Consider the following 21435-nt stretch of genomic DNA (forward strand, 5'->3'; position numbering starts at 1 on the left):
TACCATACCAAGACAGACTGGGCTAGAGTAATACAGGGATGGTGGTCTCTAAAAAGCGAGATGCATGAGAAATGGTGACCCATTAGTGAGCTGAGGGAGGAAGTTCACAGTATGGAGACTACATCCAAGGGTGTAGTAGGTGATATGATCAGCACTGTCAAATAAATCACATTTTCCTTGAGTACATTCAACCAGACTGTCAGAAGAGCCTTAGGATTTTATTACAGTATAATGCTTTTATTTAGTGTTTCTTTCTTAGGTAGTCTTAGGTTTATATGAGGTGCTACCCAAAAGTTTGGGGAATTCAATTGTAAAAAAAATGGCTTACCGAAACTCCTAGTTTCCACCGTCTCCTTCAAAGTAGTCCCCTTGAGAAAGTATACAGCAATCCCAGCATTTTTCCCATGAGCCCATGCATCTATGGAAGTCATCTTGGGTGAGTGCCTATGCGATTCTGCCTAGATCTCTTCAATCGTGTTAAAACTGCGCCCTTTCAGTTGTAATTTCATTTTGGGGAATAGGAAAAAAATCACAGGGGGCAAGGTCAGGCGAATAGGGAGGGTACGTAATCATTGTAATGTTTCTGGAAGTTCCAAACAGACAGAAACACGATGGGCCTTCTGTTCACCGGTTAGCAGTCTTGGCCCAAATTTCACAGAAATGCGTCTCATGTTCAGTTCGTCTGACAAAATTCGTTGAACTGTCCCATATGACTGTCTTACTATCTCACAAACATCGTGGATAGTTTACCTACAATCTGCAAGGATAGTCTCACGAACTTTTGCTATGGTTTACAGTGTTGTGCTTGTTGACGATCGTCCGGAACAGTCATCGTCGTGGACAGATGTTCGTCCGTCCTTGAAGCGTTTGTACCAAAGAAAGGTTTTGTTTTGGCACATGGCATTATCTCCAAAGGCTTCCTGGAGCATACGAAGGGTTTCTGCAGCAGTTTTTTAAAGTTTAAAACAAAATTTGATGCAAATTCTTTGCTCAGTAAAATCCATCATATTGAAATCCGCCGAGTCACTAAAACACAACCTTACAAAATCGCACAGAACTAAACAACACGACCACTCAGCTTCATGCCTGTTGGCACACTGATTCACAAAGCATACTGCTAGAAATTTCTAGCAGCGGAAGGGCATACTATATCCAGTTCACGTGTGCTGTTCACATTCCCCAAAATTTTGGGTAGCACCTCGTATTGTATGAGTAATTACTGTTTGATTCTTTGCAGGTAATATAAAGAGTTCTCCTGTTGTCCTAATTAGACTATGTAACTCATGTAAAAACGGGGTGGCATGATCAAAATTACTTATACCTAAGATTGATTCTGCAGGAACATTTTACAAGGTTTGAAGTCTTTTTAATTGTTTAACTGGGAATCCCTGTAAACGGAAATTACAATAATCTAAAGATGATGGCCCTGATTCTTTAAAAGGTGCCTTACTTAATTTTTTTTTAATTGGCACAGATGATAATTGAAAGCGAAATACATTCTATGTAAGTTAATTGGGTATTTGCAAAATAGTGCTTAGGCAGATCACTGCTAATATTCTAAATATTTATACAGTATATGCAGTGGGCTCATAAATATTAATAGCAGGTTTATTGAATTACATTTTGTATATGTAGTTGCATTTGGTTTTAAACTCAAAACCGATAATATCTGTGCTCTCTTCTGTAATAGATTTACAGCACTGGTATTTTGAGATACGTTGGTGTCTGAATTTGTTACTGGATTGTTTTTTAACAGGAGGATATCAACCTGTAAAGTGACTGTTCTTGGGTATGGTCTTCTAACTCAGATGCACAGACATTAGTTGAATCTTTGTATAAACAAAACTTTAAAGTTGTTTTAGTTGATGAGTCTCACTACATGAAGTCGAGAAATGCAACACGCAGCAAGATCCTGTCGCCAATTGTGCAGAAAGCTCTTAGAGCCATCCTTCTTACAGGAACACCTGCATTGGGAAGACCTGAAGAGGTAGATGAATCCCTTAAAAGATATCATCAGCATAAATGCATTCTTTATTTGATGCTTATAAATTATGAAGGACGGTTAACTACCTGTTAAGGAAATAGCACTCTTTTTTGCCTAATATTGCACGTTAAATGACATAATCATAAATTATTTTGTCATCATCACTTTTTGTTTAGCAAAGTTGCTCATTGTTGCATAAAGTGAATAACCCATCATATGTATGACCTATCAAGGTGCATTGTTTATGATAAGATAAATGTGATTGTTGAGCTATCATTATCTTTCTTCTCTGGAAGCTTCAGACTACTAAAACACAGCCTGATACAAGAGCCTCTTAAAGGGACTGGTGTAGATTTTAAAGTTCCCTAATTCCAGCACCTACCAAAGGACTCCATGATGGTTAATTGGGGGACTAGAGAAATCTCTGCTTTTCTGCTCATTTCTGTCCCATCTTCACCCAGATTTGGTGTGGTGCCCAAATGTCTCTAGTAGCAGGGATATTTTTGTTAACAAGAATAATACCATATATACTCTAATATAAACCGAGATTTGTGGGTCAAAATAATGGCCTAAAAATGGGGGTCTGTTTATATTTGGGTCCTCAGGTTTTCTCCTGCCCTCCAATCCTGCCCGGACCTGTTGCATACCTCCCGTAGGCCTACCTGAAGCCCTGGTGATCCAGTGGTAAGCAGGACTGGGGCGATCTGTCCCATGTCCTGTCTCGGCCAGCTCTAAACCACCATCCCCTCCCTGATCCCAGCAGACCTTACCTTTAAATCCTTGGTGGTCTAGCGGTGAAGTGGGGCAAAAATGCCTGCCATGAGTTCCCGTTGCAGTCTCACATAGGAAGATCGCTCCTGCCCTGCTTCACTGCTAGAGTACCAGGGCTTTAAAGGTAAGGTCTGCAGGGTAAGGGAGGTGGGAGGGAGGCAGGGTGGTTTAGAGTCTCCTCTCTATGAATGACTGCCATAGAGAGGAGACAAATCAACCAGTTAGCCAGCCGGCAGTGCTAGTGTGTAAGGCCAAAGCATTGCTGGCTGGGAAGGTAGGAGTGCGAGATGGAGGGAGGGAATGAGAAGAGAGAGACAACAGCTGGGGGAGGGAAGGTAGGAGAGAAAAGACTGGACTGCAGGGGGAGAGTGAGAGAGGAAGAAAGGAAGGAGAGAGATACCTGATGGTGGCAGGGGAAAGAGAAAGACCCCATGAGAGGAGGGAGGAGGAGAGAGAGAGACTCCACAAAAGGTGGGGGAGAAGAGAGAGAGGGACCTACGTGGAGGGAGAGAGGGAGGGAGATGTAGACAATATGTTGGATATAACAGTGGAAGGGAAGATACAGAGATGAAGATGGATGGTGAGCACAGGAAAGAAGAAAATGTCAAATGGGCAGGGGACCCTGTGAGTTAACAAAAGACAAACAAAAACTAGAACCGGGGACCAACATGATTTGAATAATAAAATGATCAGACAACAAAAAGTAGAAAATAATTTTATTTTCTATTTTGTTATCACAATATGTGAGATTTGAAATGTGTATCATGCCAGAGCTGGTGTTAGACAGCGACCGTGAGCTAGGACCTAACAGAGAGAAAAAAATACTTTTTTGTTTGTTTACACCACAGGACTGGCGTGGGGGTTGAAAGGGCAAAGGTGGGTGGGGTGGGTAAAGAGGTCACAAAATAAACCTACCAGACATTTGAAAATAACACCCGATTGGGTAGGAAAAGCAAATTGGAAAATCAATTCAATAGGCCGAATCTAAAATTGTTTCCCTGAATCAGACAGCACTACTCAGAATTGAGAATTTATGTTTGCAGAGATAACATGCTTTTTCATAGCAAAAATGTTATAAAATATGCAGAGTTGAGAAAAAGACCTTAGTCTCCATTGTTCCTTTGCAAATTGATGTACACAGAATCTACCCCTTACCTCTTAAGTGCTAAGTTTATATATCTGCACACGGAGCTAAGTGTGAGGAGGTAGAGGCAAACAGAAAAATGAAAGTGAAACTTTTTGAGCAGAATACTCCACATCCTCTTTGGATGTATAGCCTGAGGTTTATCATATTATTCTCTCCTTGGAGGAGAAAATCTATAGTAGCAGCAGGCCATAAAAGAGACATATTTTGGAAATATTTTAATGGGTAAGGCATGCATGCAAAATGCAAACTGCAACAAGGAAATGCATCATGGGAAGTGTTTTAATGAAAAAAAAACATATTTTAAATCAAGTCTTTCTGACTAGCGATTTAAATAAAATACACCCTAATTCAATGAGAAAACATTTTATTTTATTTTGACCACAAAGACATGGATTAGCAATGTATACATGTGTAAAACATACTTCAGAATATTGTCTGCTGTCCTCTGTGACGTTAAAAGTATTTGTGCAATATAATGTATATAACTGTACATCTACCAACTATGAAATATGCATCATTTCTATCTGCAGCTGAGAAAAAAACATTCTGGAGAAATGCCTTCACACTGCCATGTACATCTGCTATTAACAAAATTTTAATATCTAAACATGGGCAACATATGATAATGTGCCAAGATATTTAAAAAATGTTTTCTCACAACTCTAACATCTATTTATATAGGATTTTAAGTTTAAGGATGTCTTATCAGTATATGTTTTTACAGCTTTTTATGCAGATTGATGCACTTTTTCCGAAAAGATTTGGAACTTGGATTGAATATGCAAAAAAATATTGCAATGCTCATGTCAGGTATTTCTAGAACCGTTCTTTCTTTTGCTGCCTGATAGAGTTTTGTCATTACTAAATGAACAATAAATTAATAGTTACTTAATTTTTATTATATTGCATTTGTAGATGGGAGACAGAACATTTAACGTAGTCTCTTCATGCTGCCTTTTATTTAATAAATGCAAAAAGCTACTGCATATGCCTGCTGATGGTCTGTCCTTATTAGAACAGTGTCGGAGGCTTAGCTAAAATCTAAATGTACCACATCTAATGCTCTTCCTTTAGCCAACTCTCTGGGTCACCCAGTCAAAGAAATTGATCAGATTTGTTTGACAAGACCTGCCTTTAGTGAATCCTTGTTGCTCAGGTCCTGTATTTCATTGGATTCCAGAAACTTCACTATTATCTGTTCCTGTGCAAACAGCATACAATTTCTTACAGATAGGTTAAGCACCTCAACTTGCGAGTTGCTTGCAGAATATAGCAATCATTTTCTTCTCTTCACCTTCTTGTCTCTCTGGGCAACACCCCCTCTCCTCAGTCTTAACTTCTGCAAGCGAGTTGAGACAATGTCTTTCATCTCTGCATTAGATTTTTTTATTTTTGGGATATAATCCATTCTTATTCGAGGCTTCCTTGTGCTAAGAGGTTTCCAGTAGTCCTGGGGCAGCTCAGCCTGGGAGAAGGTCCAAATGTTGGGGTCTGAAGCCAGGACGGTCACACTTTTAAAAGAAGCACCTACCTGGTTGGTCTGCTCTAACACTTGGTTCCCAGGGAACTGTGCTCACCCCTGCGGAGTTAGCCACGTGTGTGTAGATTGATCTGACCCCATGACTGGCCGGGAGGCTTGGCAAAGATTGGCTATTTACCCCTTCCAAGGAATCATGTGGGAGCATATGGAGTTGAGGGTTTCAGGGTTTTGGAACCTGAGTTAAAGGCAGCCCGAAGAAAGAAGCCTCTGGATTTTCCCTTGCTTGGCTGAGGCAGAAATCCATTTACCATTTCAAGCTGCAGCGAGAAGCTGATGCAGGCACAGCACATGGCAGATCTGTGAGTACAGCTTATTATGGTCTGTGATGAGGTGCTAAAAGCCAGAGATGTAAAGCCTTGTTAGAGCCTCTTAAACGCTACTCAGCATTGCCAGCAAAGCGCTTTTGTGCAGACTTCTTTGACCCTGAGAGGAGACGTGTGGCAAAGAGATCCTCAAAGGTTCCAAGCCAGGTCTTCGATCCTGATTTTGTGCCTTTGATGTATGCAACTTACCAGAAGCATAAAGGGTTGTCTATGGGTCAGCCTGTTAGCTCTCAGAGGAGTTTATCTCCACAAAGTGAGGTCTGGGTTCAACCAGTAGAGCTGCAGGAACCAGAGGTCCAGTCGTATAAGGACCAGAATGAACTGGGGTCGGAGGCAATTCTGCTGCTCTCCCACCATGCGTTCTCCCTGGAGGATTCTAGTTCTCAGTGTGGGGTGGGGGACCAGGGGTCAGTGACAAACCTAGATCAGGGAGAGGATCCAACATTGTGCAGACTATTTAAGCCAACATATTTAACTGAGGTTGTAACAGTCTCTCTGTGGGAGCTGGATTTAGAGTCCCTGCAGGTTTCTACAGCCCAACTCTCACTGTTAAACCCAAGTCACAGTCCATGTGCTTTCCTTCACAGCCAGAGATTACCAGGATAATGGAGCATTGGGAATCACCTGAGGCTCCTCTGAAGGGGACCAAGGCAATGATGAAATTGCATCCCATAGATTCTCTGGTGACACAAGTTACTAAAAAAAAACCTTCTCTGACTAGTGAAGCTGGAGTAGCCCTGAAGAATTTGCAGGATCACAAAATGGACTTAAGTCCTCAAACGGTAGTTTGAGGCATTGGTATTAGGCCTTAAAGCTGCAGCCATGGCTTCCTTTGTGGTTTGGGCCTACCTTAAGAGGCTACACCAGACTCCAGCTGCAGAGGGAGCAGGGTGCCCCCCCATGTGGTACTGGCTGGGGTGGACTATGTAGCAGACACTATTTATGATATTCTCAGGGTCATGAGTAAAGTGTCCGCATATTCCATCTCTGCCCACAGAATGCTCTGGACAGGCAGTGGGCAGAAGATTTGGCATTTAAAGCCACCTTGAGCAAGCTCCCTTTTAAGGGGCAGATGCTATTTGGGAAAGGACTACAATATGATGACCAACATATAGGATCATCGTCTCAAGTCCTTGCCGGACATAAGCCTAGAGGTACCAGTAGTTCCAGTTGTGGTTCCTTTTGCAGCTACTGAAAACTGTGTTATGGGTTTGCAGGTTTCTCATTCCAAAGGCTCTGGATCTAAAGTCAGTCAGTGAAGTCAGTCAACTCCTCCATAGCTCTTTCCTCAGTAAGCCAATCAGCTCAGCCTCAAAGCCTCCCAAGCCAGTCAGCAGCCTTTACATACCACAAGACAGTTACACACCCTCAGCCTTTATCCCTGCACATACAAGTTAGAGGCCTACTCCCCATCCAGTCAGTGATTCCCCAGGCTTTATCCCCTCACCACACCCAGCTAGCTCTTAGAACCACTCACTCTGCTATCTGTGGTCACTGGATCAGTTTCTTTTTCCTCTGTATGAATCTGAATCACATGGGTGCAGGGACCTCTCACATTGGACTTGGGTTCTCAAGTCTTGTGAGATTACTTCAAAAGTTCTTTCATTGCATGGCTTGAATTCTCACAGAGTCACTTGAAACTCCCTTCTCCAGCTACTGAAAAATATCTTTGCTTTTAAAAAGGCTATGAAAATCCCAGGCACTTGAAACAAAATTTCTAGTTGCCATGGTGATCTGGCATCTGGGATTTGTCAAATCCTTTGTTAGACTGTGTTATGGAACTAATTCATAAGGTAATTTGTCAATCATCACACAAATAGCTTTTGATTTTTCCTTTAATTCTCAGGTATTTTGGAAAAAGTCGTCAGTGGGACTACAGAGGGGCTTCAAACCTAAATGAACTGCATCAGCGTTTAACTAGTATAATGATCAGAAGATTAAAAGAGGAAGTTTTAACTCAACTTCCACCCAAAATAAGACAGCGAATTCCATTTGATCTGCCAAAGGATGTTGCTAAGGTAGGATGATTCATTAACATATGTACCTGCATCAAGTATATGGGAACACTTCTTTTTAAACATAAACATTGAAATTTCCAACATGCTTCCATGAGCTATAGAAACATTGAAGATGACATAGGAAAAGACTATATGGTCCATCCAGTTTGCTCATTCACACCAACAATTATATAATCCCTTCCTCTCTTTAAGAGATCTTCAGTGTTTGTCACATGCTTTCTTGAATTCTGGTACTATTCTCATCTCCATATGGCGATTACCTTCACCTGTTCTATAAAGAAATATTTCCTTAGATTAGTCCTATGCCTGCTCCCTTTCATCCTCAACATAATATAACAGTTCCAGAGCCTCCTTTCCACTGAAAAATGTTTGATTCCCATGCATTTGTACTTTGCACGCTTTACATGTCCCTATCATATCTCCAAAACAAAAGATGGAATTAAAACTCAAGTTAAACGTAACTTATTTAGGAAAATATAATACAATAAACATTTAAGTCATCTGTAGAAGGGAGGTAGGAACTCAAACCGTATCATTGCATCTCATGCCAGTCCATGGTCATTCATCCAGTACAATTTGTGGTATAATCATTGGTCCTCCTCCTCCACCTTCACTGCATGTGCAACATTCAACAATATATAAGATATTGTGCAAAAACAGCAATTTATCTATAAATTGATAGTATAAACATTGAAAAATTCTTGTATATATAAAAACCACTTTTCTGAGTGGCAAGGGGACTGATTCTGATGGGCCTGTTTCACCAAAACTTCATCAGAGAATCGGAACACAATTCCTAATACAAAATGGGCCAAAATGTGGCATCTTAAAAGATGTAATTTGTCTATGAAATCACCTAAAGAATGGCATCTACCTATCATATCTCCTCCAGGGTATATATACTCAAATATAAACTGAGATTTTTAAATGGGGATCTCGGTATATATTCGAGCCTCCATCTGATGATTGTGCTTTTTTCTTCCCCTCCCCACCTGATGACCAATGCTGCTATTTTCCACTCCAAATGTTTGACATTGCTATCCTCCACCCCCCTCCGATGACTGGCACTGCTATCTCCCCCCCCTTCGATGACCAGCACTTCTATCCTTCCAATGACTAACATTGCTATCTCCCCCCCCCCTCCCAATGACCAGCATGCCTATCCTCCACTACCCGCTCCCTCTTGCCCCAGACCGAGATTGCACTTACAGTCCCAATGCTCTGGAAGCCGATGCCAGTGCCCTGTGTTGGGCTGAAGGGCCTTGAGCGTATGCACATACTCAAAGCCTGCTGGCTACTGCCCTCTCCAGGATTCTTGAAGGGAGTCCAGAAAGCCTTGAGCATGCTCAGACACTCAAGGCTCTTCACCTGCCCAGTACAGAGCGTTGGCAACAGTTTCCAAAGTATGGGCCTGTAAGTGCGATGTTGGTCTGGATCAGGGGGGAGCGGGTAGTAGAGGATAGGAGTGCCTAAGCCACTGTTCTTCAGTTCTCTAGCACTGCCAGTGGCCTTCTTTGTTTTTTCTTTTGCCACGGTCCACCCCCCTCTGAAGCACCTTCCTGTTTCTGCTTGGATGGACTGTAGCAAAGTAATAGTGCAGAGGAGGCTGCGAACAGTGCAAGAGAATTGCTCCTACACCAGCAACCTCTTTGTAGCTTTTGTGGTGAGGGAGCTTCAGAACCAGGTAGATAAACATTTGGTGGAAACACGGGTGGGAAAGGAGGGGGGAAGAAGTGAGAGATGCTGAATGGGAGGGGCAGAGAGAAGAGGAATGGTGGCACATGGATGGAGGGAAAGAGGAAGAATATGGTGGCATATGGATAGCACGTCAATCGCGCGCCGACACCTGCACATTGCCATTTCCAGAACTTTTACGGCTTACTGGGAGCATTTTGAAGGGGGTGTGGGAGGAACCCTCCCAATACACTGAAAACTCCTGAACAGCGAGAGAATGGAAGTTTTCAGTCAATTGGGGGGTCCCCCTTCCAAACCCCCCTCAGTGGGAGCGCAACCACTTACAAGTGTATTGGGAGTTCCACCTCCTAACCCCCCTCAAAACACTCCCGGTAAGCCATAAAACCGCTGGAAACAGCGGTAAGCAATCGTCCTGCACGCAGGTGTCGGCGCGCCATTGACCTGCACGCTTTAGTTACGGAACCCATGGATGGAGGGAAGAGTTGGAAAGATAGATTTGAGATGGAGGCAGAAAAATGGAAGAAAACTGAATATGAAAATCAGTGTCAAAGAAGGATGTAGTGCAAAAAGTGAGTTAGAGGAAAGAAATAGCAAATGCATAAGGAGGCCTTGAAAACGGCATTAAGAGCACAGAGGGAACAAGATGATCAGAAAAATAAAATCGCCAGATGATAAAGGTAGGAAAAATGTTTTCATTTTCAATTTAGTGATTGAAATATTGTCAGTTTTGAAAATTTTACATCTGCTGTTTTTATATTTTGGATTGTTAAGGAAAAAGTGCATTTCTTAGTATTTCTTTTGTGGTGTACTGTGTGCAGAGTTTGGCATATTAGGGTTTCGTTTGTCTACAATAGTACTTTTAGTTTGTGGGTTTGTATTTGAAAAGGGTTTTTCTTCCCCTGTTTTCGGCATGTGTGACTGAAGCCAGGGGTTCTGGTGGGAATAGAAGTCCAGAAAATTTGGTTGGTGTCGAGGCCCCAAGTAGGAAAATATTTGTTGGCTCTCCTTCAGCCTTTTTGGACTTGAAGCAGCCCCAATTGAAAAATTAGTGATCCCTGACAAATGACGCTCACATACCCAGATTTCTAACTTCAGTTTGTATCCGAGTCGACCTTTTTTCCTTCTTTTTTGGGGGAAAAAGGTTACCTCTGTTTATATTCAAGTATATACAGTATGTTTAGATTTTTAAGTCTTTCCTCATATACTTAGTGACAAACACTATTAATCATTTTAGTAATCGCCCTCTGGATTGACTGTCTAGCTTATATCAGATTGAAGATGCAGTGTCCAGAATTGCACAGTACTCCAAATAAATTCTCACTAGAGGCACCATCATGCTCCCTTGTTCCTACAGGCCATTCATCTCCTAATACAACCAATCATTGTTTGACTTTTTATGTTGCTTTATCTGCTTTTTTGATCAGATAAGGATTGTAAGTTCTTATCAACTCCAGGCCCTACTCCTCGTTTGTAGATAGAACTTTCAGTCTCTATACTTAACTGCTCCCTTGGGTTTTTGCAGTCCAAATGCATGACCTTGTAGTTTTTAGCATTAAATCTTAGCTACCAAACTCTAGATCATTCTTTAAGCTTTTTTGGGTCCTTTCTTTTATATGCCATACCTTACAGGGTGTTTGTTCTTTTACAGATTTTGGTATCATTTATATAAAGCAACCCTTTTTTTAAGAGCCTCTGTACAATGTTACTTAAAAAATATTTAGGACTTCTTTCGAGTCCCGCAAGAATTGATCACAGCCATTCAGAAAACAGCGCGGGCCCAAGCAGGAGTGCGGAAAGCTTTGCTCCTGACCGCCGTGCTCTTCTGACCTCCATGCTGCTGGCTGGGAAATAAGAAGAGGAGACAGCTAGCGAGTATGAAAGGGATTTTAAAAAGTACCGGGGAGGGGGGATGTTTAAAATAGCAAGACAGCCGTCTAGGGAGGGAGGGATTTTAAAAGGTACCAGGGGGGTGGAGGGGATGTTTAAAATAGCAAGACAGCCGTCGAGGGAGGAATTTTAAAAGGTACTGGGGTGGGTGGGGGGATGTTTAAAATACAAAAAAAGCTGTCTAGGGAGAGATTTTAAAAGGTACCGGGGGTGGGGGGGATGTTTAAAATACCAAGACAGCCATCTAGGGAGGAAGGAAGGGAGGGATTTTTAAAGGTACGGGGAGGGGGGGTATGATTTAAAAAAGTACTTTAGGGTACGTAAGGGGTATGGGGCATCCTACCACTAGACCTCCAGAGGAGGGACAGGGTACAGAGCCTGGCAGGGAAGGGGAACAGGGTGAAGAGCCTGACAAGGAGTATGGGGTTGCGTACAGAACCTGGTAGAGAGAATTTGGTTCAGAATGTTTTTTTTCTTCTCTAAATCTAGGGTGCATCTTATAGTCAGGTGTGTCTTATGGAGCGAAAAATACGGTAATCATCTCAAAGAGACTTGGATATGATCACTGTGATCTTAAGAACATAAGAATTGCCATACTGGTCCACTGAGCCAAGTATTCTGTTTCCAACAGTAGCTAACCCAGGTCACAAGTACCTGGCAAGATCCCAAAAGAGTAAAACAGATTTTATGTTCTTTCACCACATTCCATGGCAACAAATTTCATAGTTTAATTACATGTTAAACATGCATAAAATGGCTGTTATAAAATTGTGAAAAGGAGTACAAATGTTAAAAGTAGGTGCCCACAGCATTTCACCTATTTTAATGTTGTTTTTTTTGTATAGTGGAATCCCCAGCGTCGTATTTTGGATAGCTCTAGGGCAGGGGTAGGCAATTCAGTCCTCAAGAGCCAGAGCCAGGTCAGGTTTTCAGGATATCCACAATGAATATGTATGAGATGGATTTGCATGCATTGCCTCCTTGAGATGCAAATCCATCTCATGCATATTTATTGTGGCTATCCTGAAAACCTTATCTGGCTCTAGCTCTCGAGGACCGGAATTGCCTACCCCTGTTCTAGGGCAATGTGAATGAAGTAAACAAATTGCCTAAGACAGCTCCGGAAGCGTTCCCTCTGCTACAGCTTCCTGTCCCTGCGGTAGGAAAGATGTAGCAGAGGAAAAGCTTCTGGGGCCGCCAAAGGCAGTGTGTTTAATTTATTTACACTGGTCACGGCCTGAAGAGTGCAGGACTGCAGTGCCGGATCCCGATTGGCTATTTTGGTTCGGCTGCCTCTGCCCTTCACCCTGTTGTTGGGTCAGGGGAGACTTCTTGTTTTTGGATCCCGATTGGGGGCATGATAATTTACACAGGCTCAGTGGGCTACCACAGAGATCTCGGAGTGCCGCCATTGGCTCATGGGTCTTTCAATGAAGACCACTTTGGATAGGCTATATGGTCTTTATCTGCCTTCATTTTTCTATGTTTCTAAGTTTAGCATAAACAAGATCGTAATTGAGTTGGTGTGGTAGGCATATGCATGGGATTTTTTGAAGTCCTAACAGCACCACAGGCCGTTTAGCATGTTGATAACAATTAGGGAGGCAAGCCAGCTACGAAATGAAGAATTAGTATAATTCACTGTGAATAATTTCCAGAATTCCTCTGGTGGTATCTTAAGAACATAAGAATAGCCTTACTGGGTCAGACCAATGGTCCATCAAGCCCAGTAGCCCGTTCCCACGGTGGCCAATCCAGGTCACTAGCACCTGGCCAAAACCCAAGGAGTAGCAGCATTCCATTCAGAATCTCAAAGAACAGCAAGATTCCGGAATCCCAGAGAGTAACAAGATTCTAGAACCCTAAAGAGTAGCAACATTCCATGTTACCGATCCAGGGCAAGCAGTGGCTTCCCCCATGTCTTTCTCAATAACAGACTATGGACTTTTCCTCCAGGAACTTGTCCAAACCTTTCTTGTCTGCTGTAAAAAAGTAACCTTGTGGTTAGAACAGCAGTCTGAAATCCAGGGAGATCAGGGTTCAAATCCCACTGATATTCCTTGTGATCTTGGACAGGTCATGTAACTCTATTTCCTCAGCTAGTTACTAGTATGTGCTATGTTTGCATGCATTAATGTTCACTTTTGGTAACTAGGTACCATTGTATAAAATGGAATCTTCCGTAAAATAACAGACAGTAACAGCATTAATACATGCTAATGTTAGTAACTGTAGCTGTTAAATTGTGAACTCTTAGAAGGCGGGGAAATACCTGAATGTACCTCACCTTGAACTACTAATGAAAAAGCATGAGAGAAATTCAAACCAGTTTAATATACCAGAAATTAGTAGGATGTACTCTACGTACATTAGTTTGTATAACTCCTAAATAAAACTGCAGCTATTTATTTCTACTACAGTACATGCCTTTTCTTTTCGATTTAACTTAAGGGAGGAGAAGAGAGGAGAAAGTATAAAGAGAAGAATTATGTGAAAATGCCAAGCTGTGACTAGCCTGCCATGCCAATACTATGTTTAATGCTATTTAATGGAAAATGTATTTCAGTTTTAATAATGGCAGGTGTATTAGCCAGTTGTATAATTTGTAATTAAAAGCATTATTCTATAGCTTTTACCAGCTTGAAATAAAAGTAAGTATTGCTTTAAATGTGCAGTATTCCTTTTAATCCTTTTGTGCAATTTTCACCTGGCCTCCTAAAGTGTTTTTCTTAACAAGAAGCTTACAGTTCTTGATTTATGGTGCTGGCAGTGTGAGCTTCACTTTTCAACTAATCCCCTCTCTACCCAGCTTGTCACACATTTCTGTAATTGGTAAGATCATGTGGTCTACCTGTCTCTGCAGAGAGATATATATACAGTATATATATACTTTTTGATGAACAGGGTAGTATATCTGGGAATATTTCCCTTCCTTTTTGTACCTTTTGCAGCACAGTAAAACTAGGACACGATTCACAGTTACTTCAATTGTCCTACTCTTTCTAGTGCTAAACATTATTGTTTCTTCCCATATAGGAAATTAATAAGAGCTTTGAAGAGTGGGAGAAATTAATGAGGACTCCAGATTTAGTTGTCACTAACACTAGCAGCTCCTTTGTTCAAGTCATGGGACTCATTACACGCATGTATAAACAAACTGCAATTGCCAAGGTATAGTAGAATTCTTTTGTAATAAGATGCTATTTTTTTTTTTCTTAACCTTGATTATTTAGGAGGTAATAGCCTTCAGCAGTTGGTGGTTTTAAAGCCACTTATAGTTGTGGCCTTAATTAAGCTCAGATGTTCAATGCTCCGCCATCTCCCTGTCCCTCATCCCATCCCCCTATGTAGGACCACCAGACCTATCTTCTTGATGCCTGCTGATATGGTGGAGAAAAGGCAGGAGTGACCTTTAGTGGCAGTCTTGCAGTTAATTTGTTTAGCTTGGAAAATGTTTTGAAAGTTTGTTCTATTGTGTGTCAGTTATTAATTTTGAGGTAGTAGCCCCTTAGTGGGGTACACTATTTGGGCAAAGGCACACTTGTTTCATGAAAAAAATCACGAGGCACACCACCATTAGAAAATGTTAAAAAATTTAACTCTCTGCCTATATTGATTATATATAAAGTAATTTCTCTTGAATAGGAATCAAATAAACACAAAGAAAGTATTTTATAATTACTTTATTACGAAATAACAAATTATAAAAATATAAAATACTTTATTCAGTGCGAAACCTGGCCTGTTTGCTGAACACAAAGCTGATATTCTGGCTGGAATCGAAGAAAGACACCACGTAGCTCTTCGTCAACAGCTCTCAGTCTCTCTCTGTATTTGGTTTTTATAGCATACAAAAATAGACAAATATACCCTCCATCCTTTTTATTAAACCACAATAGCAGTTTTTAGCGCAGGGAGCTGCGCTGAATGCCCAGCGCTGCTCTTGACGCTCATAGGCTCCCTGCGCTAAAAACCACTATTGCGGTTTAGTAAAAGGTGACCATATTGTAAAATATAGACAGCAGATATAAATTCAGAACTGTGCATAGTAAGTGAAGGGAAGTTTTCATCTCTGGGAATTTACCCAGTTAACTATTAAGTTATTTGGGCAAATTCCTTTGAAAACTGTGGTAATACTGCCTCCACTTTGCTAAATTTAAAATAAAATCATTTTTCCTACCTTGTTGGCTGGGATGTGTTTTTGTTTTTGTTTTTTTTCTTTCTTGGTGTTGTTTTTTTTTTTTGGTGTTGTGTTGTTTTTTCTGGTGATTTCTGGTTGCACTTTCTTCTTCTGACTGTGCATCCAATTTTCTTCCCTTCTATCAGCCTGTATGCTTTCTCTCCTCCACACCTCATTCCCTCCCCCAACTTTTTCTTCCTCTCTCCCTGACCTTTCTTTCTTTTTTTTGTTTCTCTTCTTTCCTTCTGTTTCCCTGCCTGCCCCCTTTCTTTCTTTCTCCCTGCCGTTCCCCAAGCCACTGCCACTGCCGCTGCCAACACTATATCATATCTTTAGTGTTTGGGAATGTCTGTGAGCGGAGTCTCTAACACAGGGGCTTCCAGGAGAGATGAAGGAGAATGATTAACTGATGTCACAACTGTTTATTTTATAAAAGGGAAAAAGTTCTGGAGGAGTTCCAAAGAAGCTACACAAGTGTATAGCTAACCTTAGTCCTTGAGAGCCTCAATCTAGCCATGTTTTCAGGATTTCTCCAATGAATATGCATTGAGATTATTTGCATGCACTGCCTCCATTGTATGCAAATAGATCTCATGCATATTCATTATAGAAAACCTGACTTGGCAAGGGCTAAGGCTGGTCACCACTGGTTTAACTTATCTACTGAATCCCCTTCTATAAATGTCACTCCACTGAGATGGGGGGATCACTTGGGTGCCTGATCTCTATTTTTATAAAGGGGATGTCCCAATTTTAGGGGATTCCTCATTTAGGGAGGATCAAAGGCAGAAGGATGCCCTAATGCTCTTTTGAAAGGGGAGAGGAAGGGAGGGTGATCGGAGGCAAGGAGATGGCACAGTGCTCTTTGTGGAAAGAGGGGGATGAGAGGCAGGTTGGATGAGATGAAGAACACAAGATTAAAAGACTGCTACTCTAGAGGAAATAAGGGACAGGAGAGATATGATTCAGACGTTCAAATACTTGAAAGGTATTAACATAGAACAAAATCTTTTCCAGAGAAAGGTTAATGGTAAAACCAGAGGGCATAATTTGAGGTTGAGGGGTGGTAGGCTCAAAAGTAATGTTAGGAAATTCTTCTTTATGGGAAAGGGTGGTTGATGCCGAGGGATGTGGCCGAGAGGAAAATGGTGACAGAGTTCAAAAAAGCATGGGATGAGCACAGAGGATCTCTAATCAGAAAATAATGGTATATATTAAAGAATTAAGGCCCGTACTGGGCAGACTTGCATGGTCTGTGTCCCATATAGGGGTCATTCATTTGAGGATGGGTTGGGGAGGACTTTGATGGCTAGGATGGTTTAGATGGGCTGAAGTGAGCTTTGACAGAGACTCCAGTAGATGGAACCTAAGCACAGTACCAGGCAGAGCTCTAGGTTTCAGAAATATCTAAGAAAAAAGAACAATTTAAATTAAATCATTAATTTATAAAGAGTGTGTGGTTGGGAAGACTAGACGGACCATCCGGGTCTTTATCTGCTGTCATTACCCTGGAAGTTATCTGGGTACTGGCTGATATTCAATCCCTGTGCCCAGATAACTAACACAAAAACAGAACTGCTTTTTATGCCATTCTCTATGATCTGTTAACACAAATATTGCTAACACCCAGATAACTGCCAGCTCCTCCCTGACTTCTTCTCAGTGATGCACTTCTCCTGCCTGGTTTCTGATTAGCCAGTTAGTGCCAATATTCAGTAGCACTTCTCAGTTAAGTGCCACTGAGTATCCAGATGACTGATTGCACGTAAGTGAGCAGAAACTAGAGTTGTGCAGGGACAGAAATCCCACCCGTCCCCGCAAGGAATCCCCTCCAGCCCTGTGAGGAATCTCCTCTGTCCCCGCCCATACCCTCATAAAAGTTACCTGTCCCCATAAAAAGCAGCAATTATTTCTGATAGTTTTGATGGTTTAAATAGACTAAGACTTAAAAAAAACAAACAATAAAATACAATATAAACAAATAACAATGAACAGAAATAAGAGATGCATACATCACTGGAAAGAATTAGAATAGACATTAGATCATGTGACTGTAGGGTCGACCATTTCTTGTTAAGAGAAATAAGAGTTAGATTTTTTGGCAATATAAAGCTCATATGTGTAGAGCAAACAAATCCGATTCCACCATTTAGCATAGGAAGAAAAAAAAGACAATTTAATCATGAATTTATAATGTGTGTAATTATTGAGCACACTAGATGGACCGTTCAGGTCTATCTTCTGTCATTTACTATGTAACTATGTTACTTCTCAAGGTCCATGCAGTCAAACCCACTTCACAAGGGAAAGAAAAAGAGAGAATTATATTCCAAGTACATATTTGTGCCCAAGAAAATAGGTTGTTTTTTTTTGTCCCATTCTAGACTTAAGGGTCCTGAATAAATTTTTGGCCGAAGTAAAATTCAGGATGATTTCCCTGGGCAGCCTTCTTCCTATAATTCAGAAAGACAATTTGTTATGCTCTCTGGACTTAAAAAATGCTTACGTTCATATCCAGATACCATATATACTCAATATAAACCAAAATTTTTGGGCCAAAACAATAGCCCAAAAATGGAAGTCTCAGTTTATATTTGGGTCAGCTCCCACCCCCCCTCACAGACATATTGTAGGCCTCCACCCTGCCTGCCATAAGACCTAGCAGTGTGCTGGAACAGAAGGGACACATACACATTGGTCCCCAACAACCCACTCTGGAAAATTCACAGAGAAATAACAAGCCTGATAAACAATGCCACTTCCATCAAACTGGAGATAAAACCCAGCTTGAAGTGAGGTATCTACCTGATCCCTAGGTTCTATAACCTACCCAAGATCCACAAACAGGGAGTTCCACTGCAACCTATTGTACGTGCTATCAACTCTTTTGCCAACACATCTCTCCAGGCCTCATGCCCACAGAGGTGAAAGCACAAACTGGACTCCAAGAGGGCCTTGCTACCTGTTTGGAATGGGCTCAAACCTTTAGAAAGTCTACCTGTTTTTATTTCTTTTTGCCCAAATAGTGTAGAGACTGTCAGCTTAAGTGGCTAGCAGACTGCATTCCCTTTGCTTACACCTGAACAGGTTTGATTCTTGAGTGTCATGTCGCAGCTCACAGTGTCTGAGCTATGGCAGTGTCAGTAACGCATTTGAGATCCACCAACGAACGAGGAAATTTGCAGGGCTGTAAATGTGTTCATACATTCCCAGCCCATTTCTTTTTAGAAAAGGATTCCAACCACAATGGTAGGCTTGGCCAGTCAGTTCTCTTTGGGGATTAGAATTCAACTCCATCCCTCATAGGCCTATTTTCTGTTCCAACCTGCCTTCCGATAAAAAAGGAAAATGTGTTCAATAGGCTACTTGATGTCAAAAATTTGTGTCTGCTTGTTGTAGTGCTTTGTTTTCATTTTTTTTTTTCCTTTTTGCTGTTGAAGGCAGCCTGAAGCTAGGGAGTCCAGTGCAATAAGGATTTGATATCCCGCTGGTCCTCAGAGAAAAAACAAATTAATTGCAGCAGATATTCTTTCTAGACATCAGGATAAAAGTTCTCAGGGACTCACCTACTTCCCCAAGGAACTGTATTCTGCTCAAGCTGTATAAATAGACAGAGTTAGTCCCACACCACAGCAACGGGGAGAAAGTGGCACTCGTGCATAATGGAGTGACTCAAACGCTTCTACTACTTATTAAGCTGGAGAAACTGTTTCACAGGAGCTACGTCTGTGACATCATCTTTGCTGAGAGGACTTGTATTCTCCTTTCCACAGAGAACACTTGCTACACATAAATAACTTGTTTTATGCTGTCTCATTTGTCGTTACTAAACTGACTTATCAAAGAACTCACTATGTTCTATAATATTTAGTATTTGTTATGAAAAAGTTATATAAACCATAAAATAAGACAGTTTTGTGGTATACTTCTACAAGCAGCACAAATGTCTTTATACAGTACAAGCAATTTGAATCTTGATCCCACAACAGCTGAAGAATATTTGCTATTAAGGAAGGCTCTTATTCAGATGATTGAAACAAATTTTGTTCTTTGTTTTAATAGCTGCATGCATGCCTACATTATAAGGCACCTCTCAGCTAACCATTCATATATTATTATTTCATGATTCACAGTAGTTGCCATGGGGACATATCTAAAACTTTCATAATTTATCTTCTTGTTTCAAGAGTTCATTATATTAGACTAGAAATACAGACTTTCTAACCCTGTCATTTGAACCTGCTTTCTTAACTGAAATTCAGTATGGATTCATTCTACATTAAATATTGACATGAAGCATTAGATGTATTTGCTTGTAATAAAACAAACCAGAGATTGTATTGATTGTACATTATTTATATAGTTCATATTAAATACCCAGGCTGCATAATATTGCTGAAGGTATATTACTTCATCTGTATATATTTATCATTGTTTTTAATATAACTTATCATCTTTGTTAAAAGTTGGTGCTTACTCTACATGCTTTCAGACAGAAATCACTTATGAATATGCAACTGACAGAATAGATCGCACCTTTTTAGGTGCATTATTTTCTTAAAACAATTGCTTACATTTTCACTTTATCTATGTATTTGTTCTTTCCCAAGCCAATGATTCTCAGTCTTTTAAGATTCTTGCTATAGTCCAGCCAAAGCAGCAGCTTATCTTTATTGCCTTTTCCATCATCACCTAAAATAAATAAAATTATTACTATGCATCTTTTTGTTAGTGCAGAGGTACCAAGTAAAGTATACCTCTATGGTTCACATAATACCAAATTAGTGTAGCCTGGTTACTTGTGCTTGCTATGTGTCTTATTGGACTGCAGCTGAAAATTGCAAATTTATTTATTTTTATTTATTTAGATTTCTATCCCTTTCTCCCTGAACATTAAACTATCTAGTTATGCAAAGGATAATTACATTATTTTGGATACTTGGAAGACCCTGAGATGTATAAATAAGTTAACTGAAATTCCTATAGAACAGTCTTTGTGTCAATCCCTATGGCTGAACTCCAAGATACAAATAGGCGGGTCTAAAATTGCCTGGAAGGATTGGATGCAAGTAGGCATAAGAACATTAGAGGATGTTATTTCAAATGGAAAATTGCTTGATTTTTCACAGTTGCAACAATCTTGGTATTTCAAAATTTCAATTTTATAAATGGTTTCAACTGAAGCAGGCTATTCAGAAAGGGTTCCCTGACTGGCATACTTTTAAAATTTTTATAGCCAGCAATTCCTCTGTTTTCAGGCAGATATGCTAGGACATCAAGTGGTATAAATTAATATCTGAACTTATGAATAAGAAACCCAAAAATGCTCTTAGAGATATTTGGAGCATTGAGATTAAGCAGTATATTTCTGCATCTCGATGGCCACGTATTTGATCTTGGAGGATGAGGTGTACAGCGTCAGCATCTATGAAACAAACTTGATTCTTTTTGTTACATCGTTCTTTTTGGACCCCAGTTAGATTGAATAAGTTAGATAATTCTAGATCTAATAGGTGCTGGCATTGTCACCTAGACATAGGAACATTAGATCATTTACTGTTTTTTTGCCCTAAGATAATGATTTTTTGGAAATCAATTTGGGGACATAATATTTTAGATACTGGGATTCCTTTAATTTATGAAATTAGTAATTTGTGGTACCATTTTGCATATCAAAGATCCCATAGATAAACATAAAAAATGTCTCTTTTTAATTATGACAAGTACAGCTATACAATTGATTACATGAAACTAAAAACTGGGATCGTCTCAACTTTACATTTTGGTGGGCTAGTTTATGTCTAATCTATAAATATGAGAAAATGAACGCTGTTCTTCTAGGGAATAATAAAAATTTTAAATTAATTTGGGGCCCATTGACGTCCTTTGT

The 21435-nt window shown here is 40.5% G+C and overlaps 1 protein-coding gene across 1 annotated transcript in view; it reads left to right on the forward strand.

The window, feature by feature from the left end:
- The window catches only part of ZRANB3 (zinc finger RANBP2-type containing 3), a 139431-nt gene that overhangs the window by 35665 nt on the left and 82331 nt on the right, over window positions 1–21435 (forward strand). The window contains 5 exon segments of the mRNA XM_033943926.1: window positions 1757–1803; window positions 1806–1987; window positions 4627–4712; window positions 7612–7783; window positions 14402–14536. Coding sequence (XP_033799817.1) covers window positions 1757–1803; window positions 1806–1987; window positions 4627–4712; window positions 7612–7783; window positions 14402–14536 — 622 coding nt within the window.

The sequence above is a fragment of the Geotrypetes seraphini genome, chromosome 5, assembly GCF_902459505.1.
Source record: "Geotrypetes seraphini chromosome 5, aGeoSer1.1, whole genome shotgun sequence".
In the NCBI taxonomy this organism is placed as follows: Eukaryota; Metazoa; Chordata; class Amphibia; order Gymnophiona; family Dermophiidae; genus Geotrypetes; species Geotrypetes seraphini.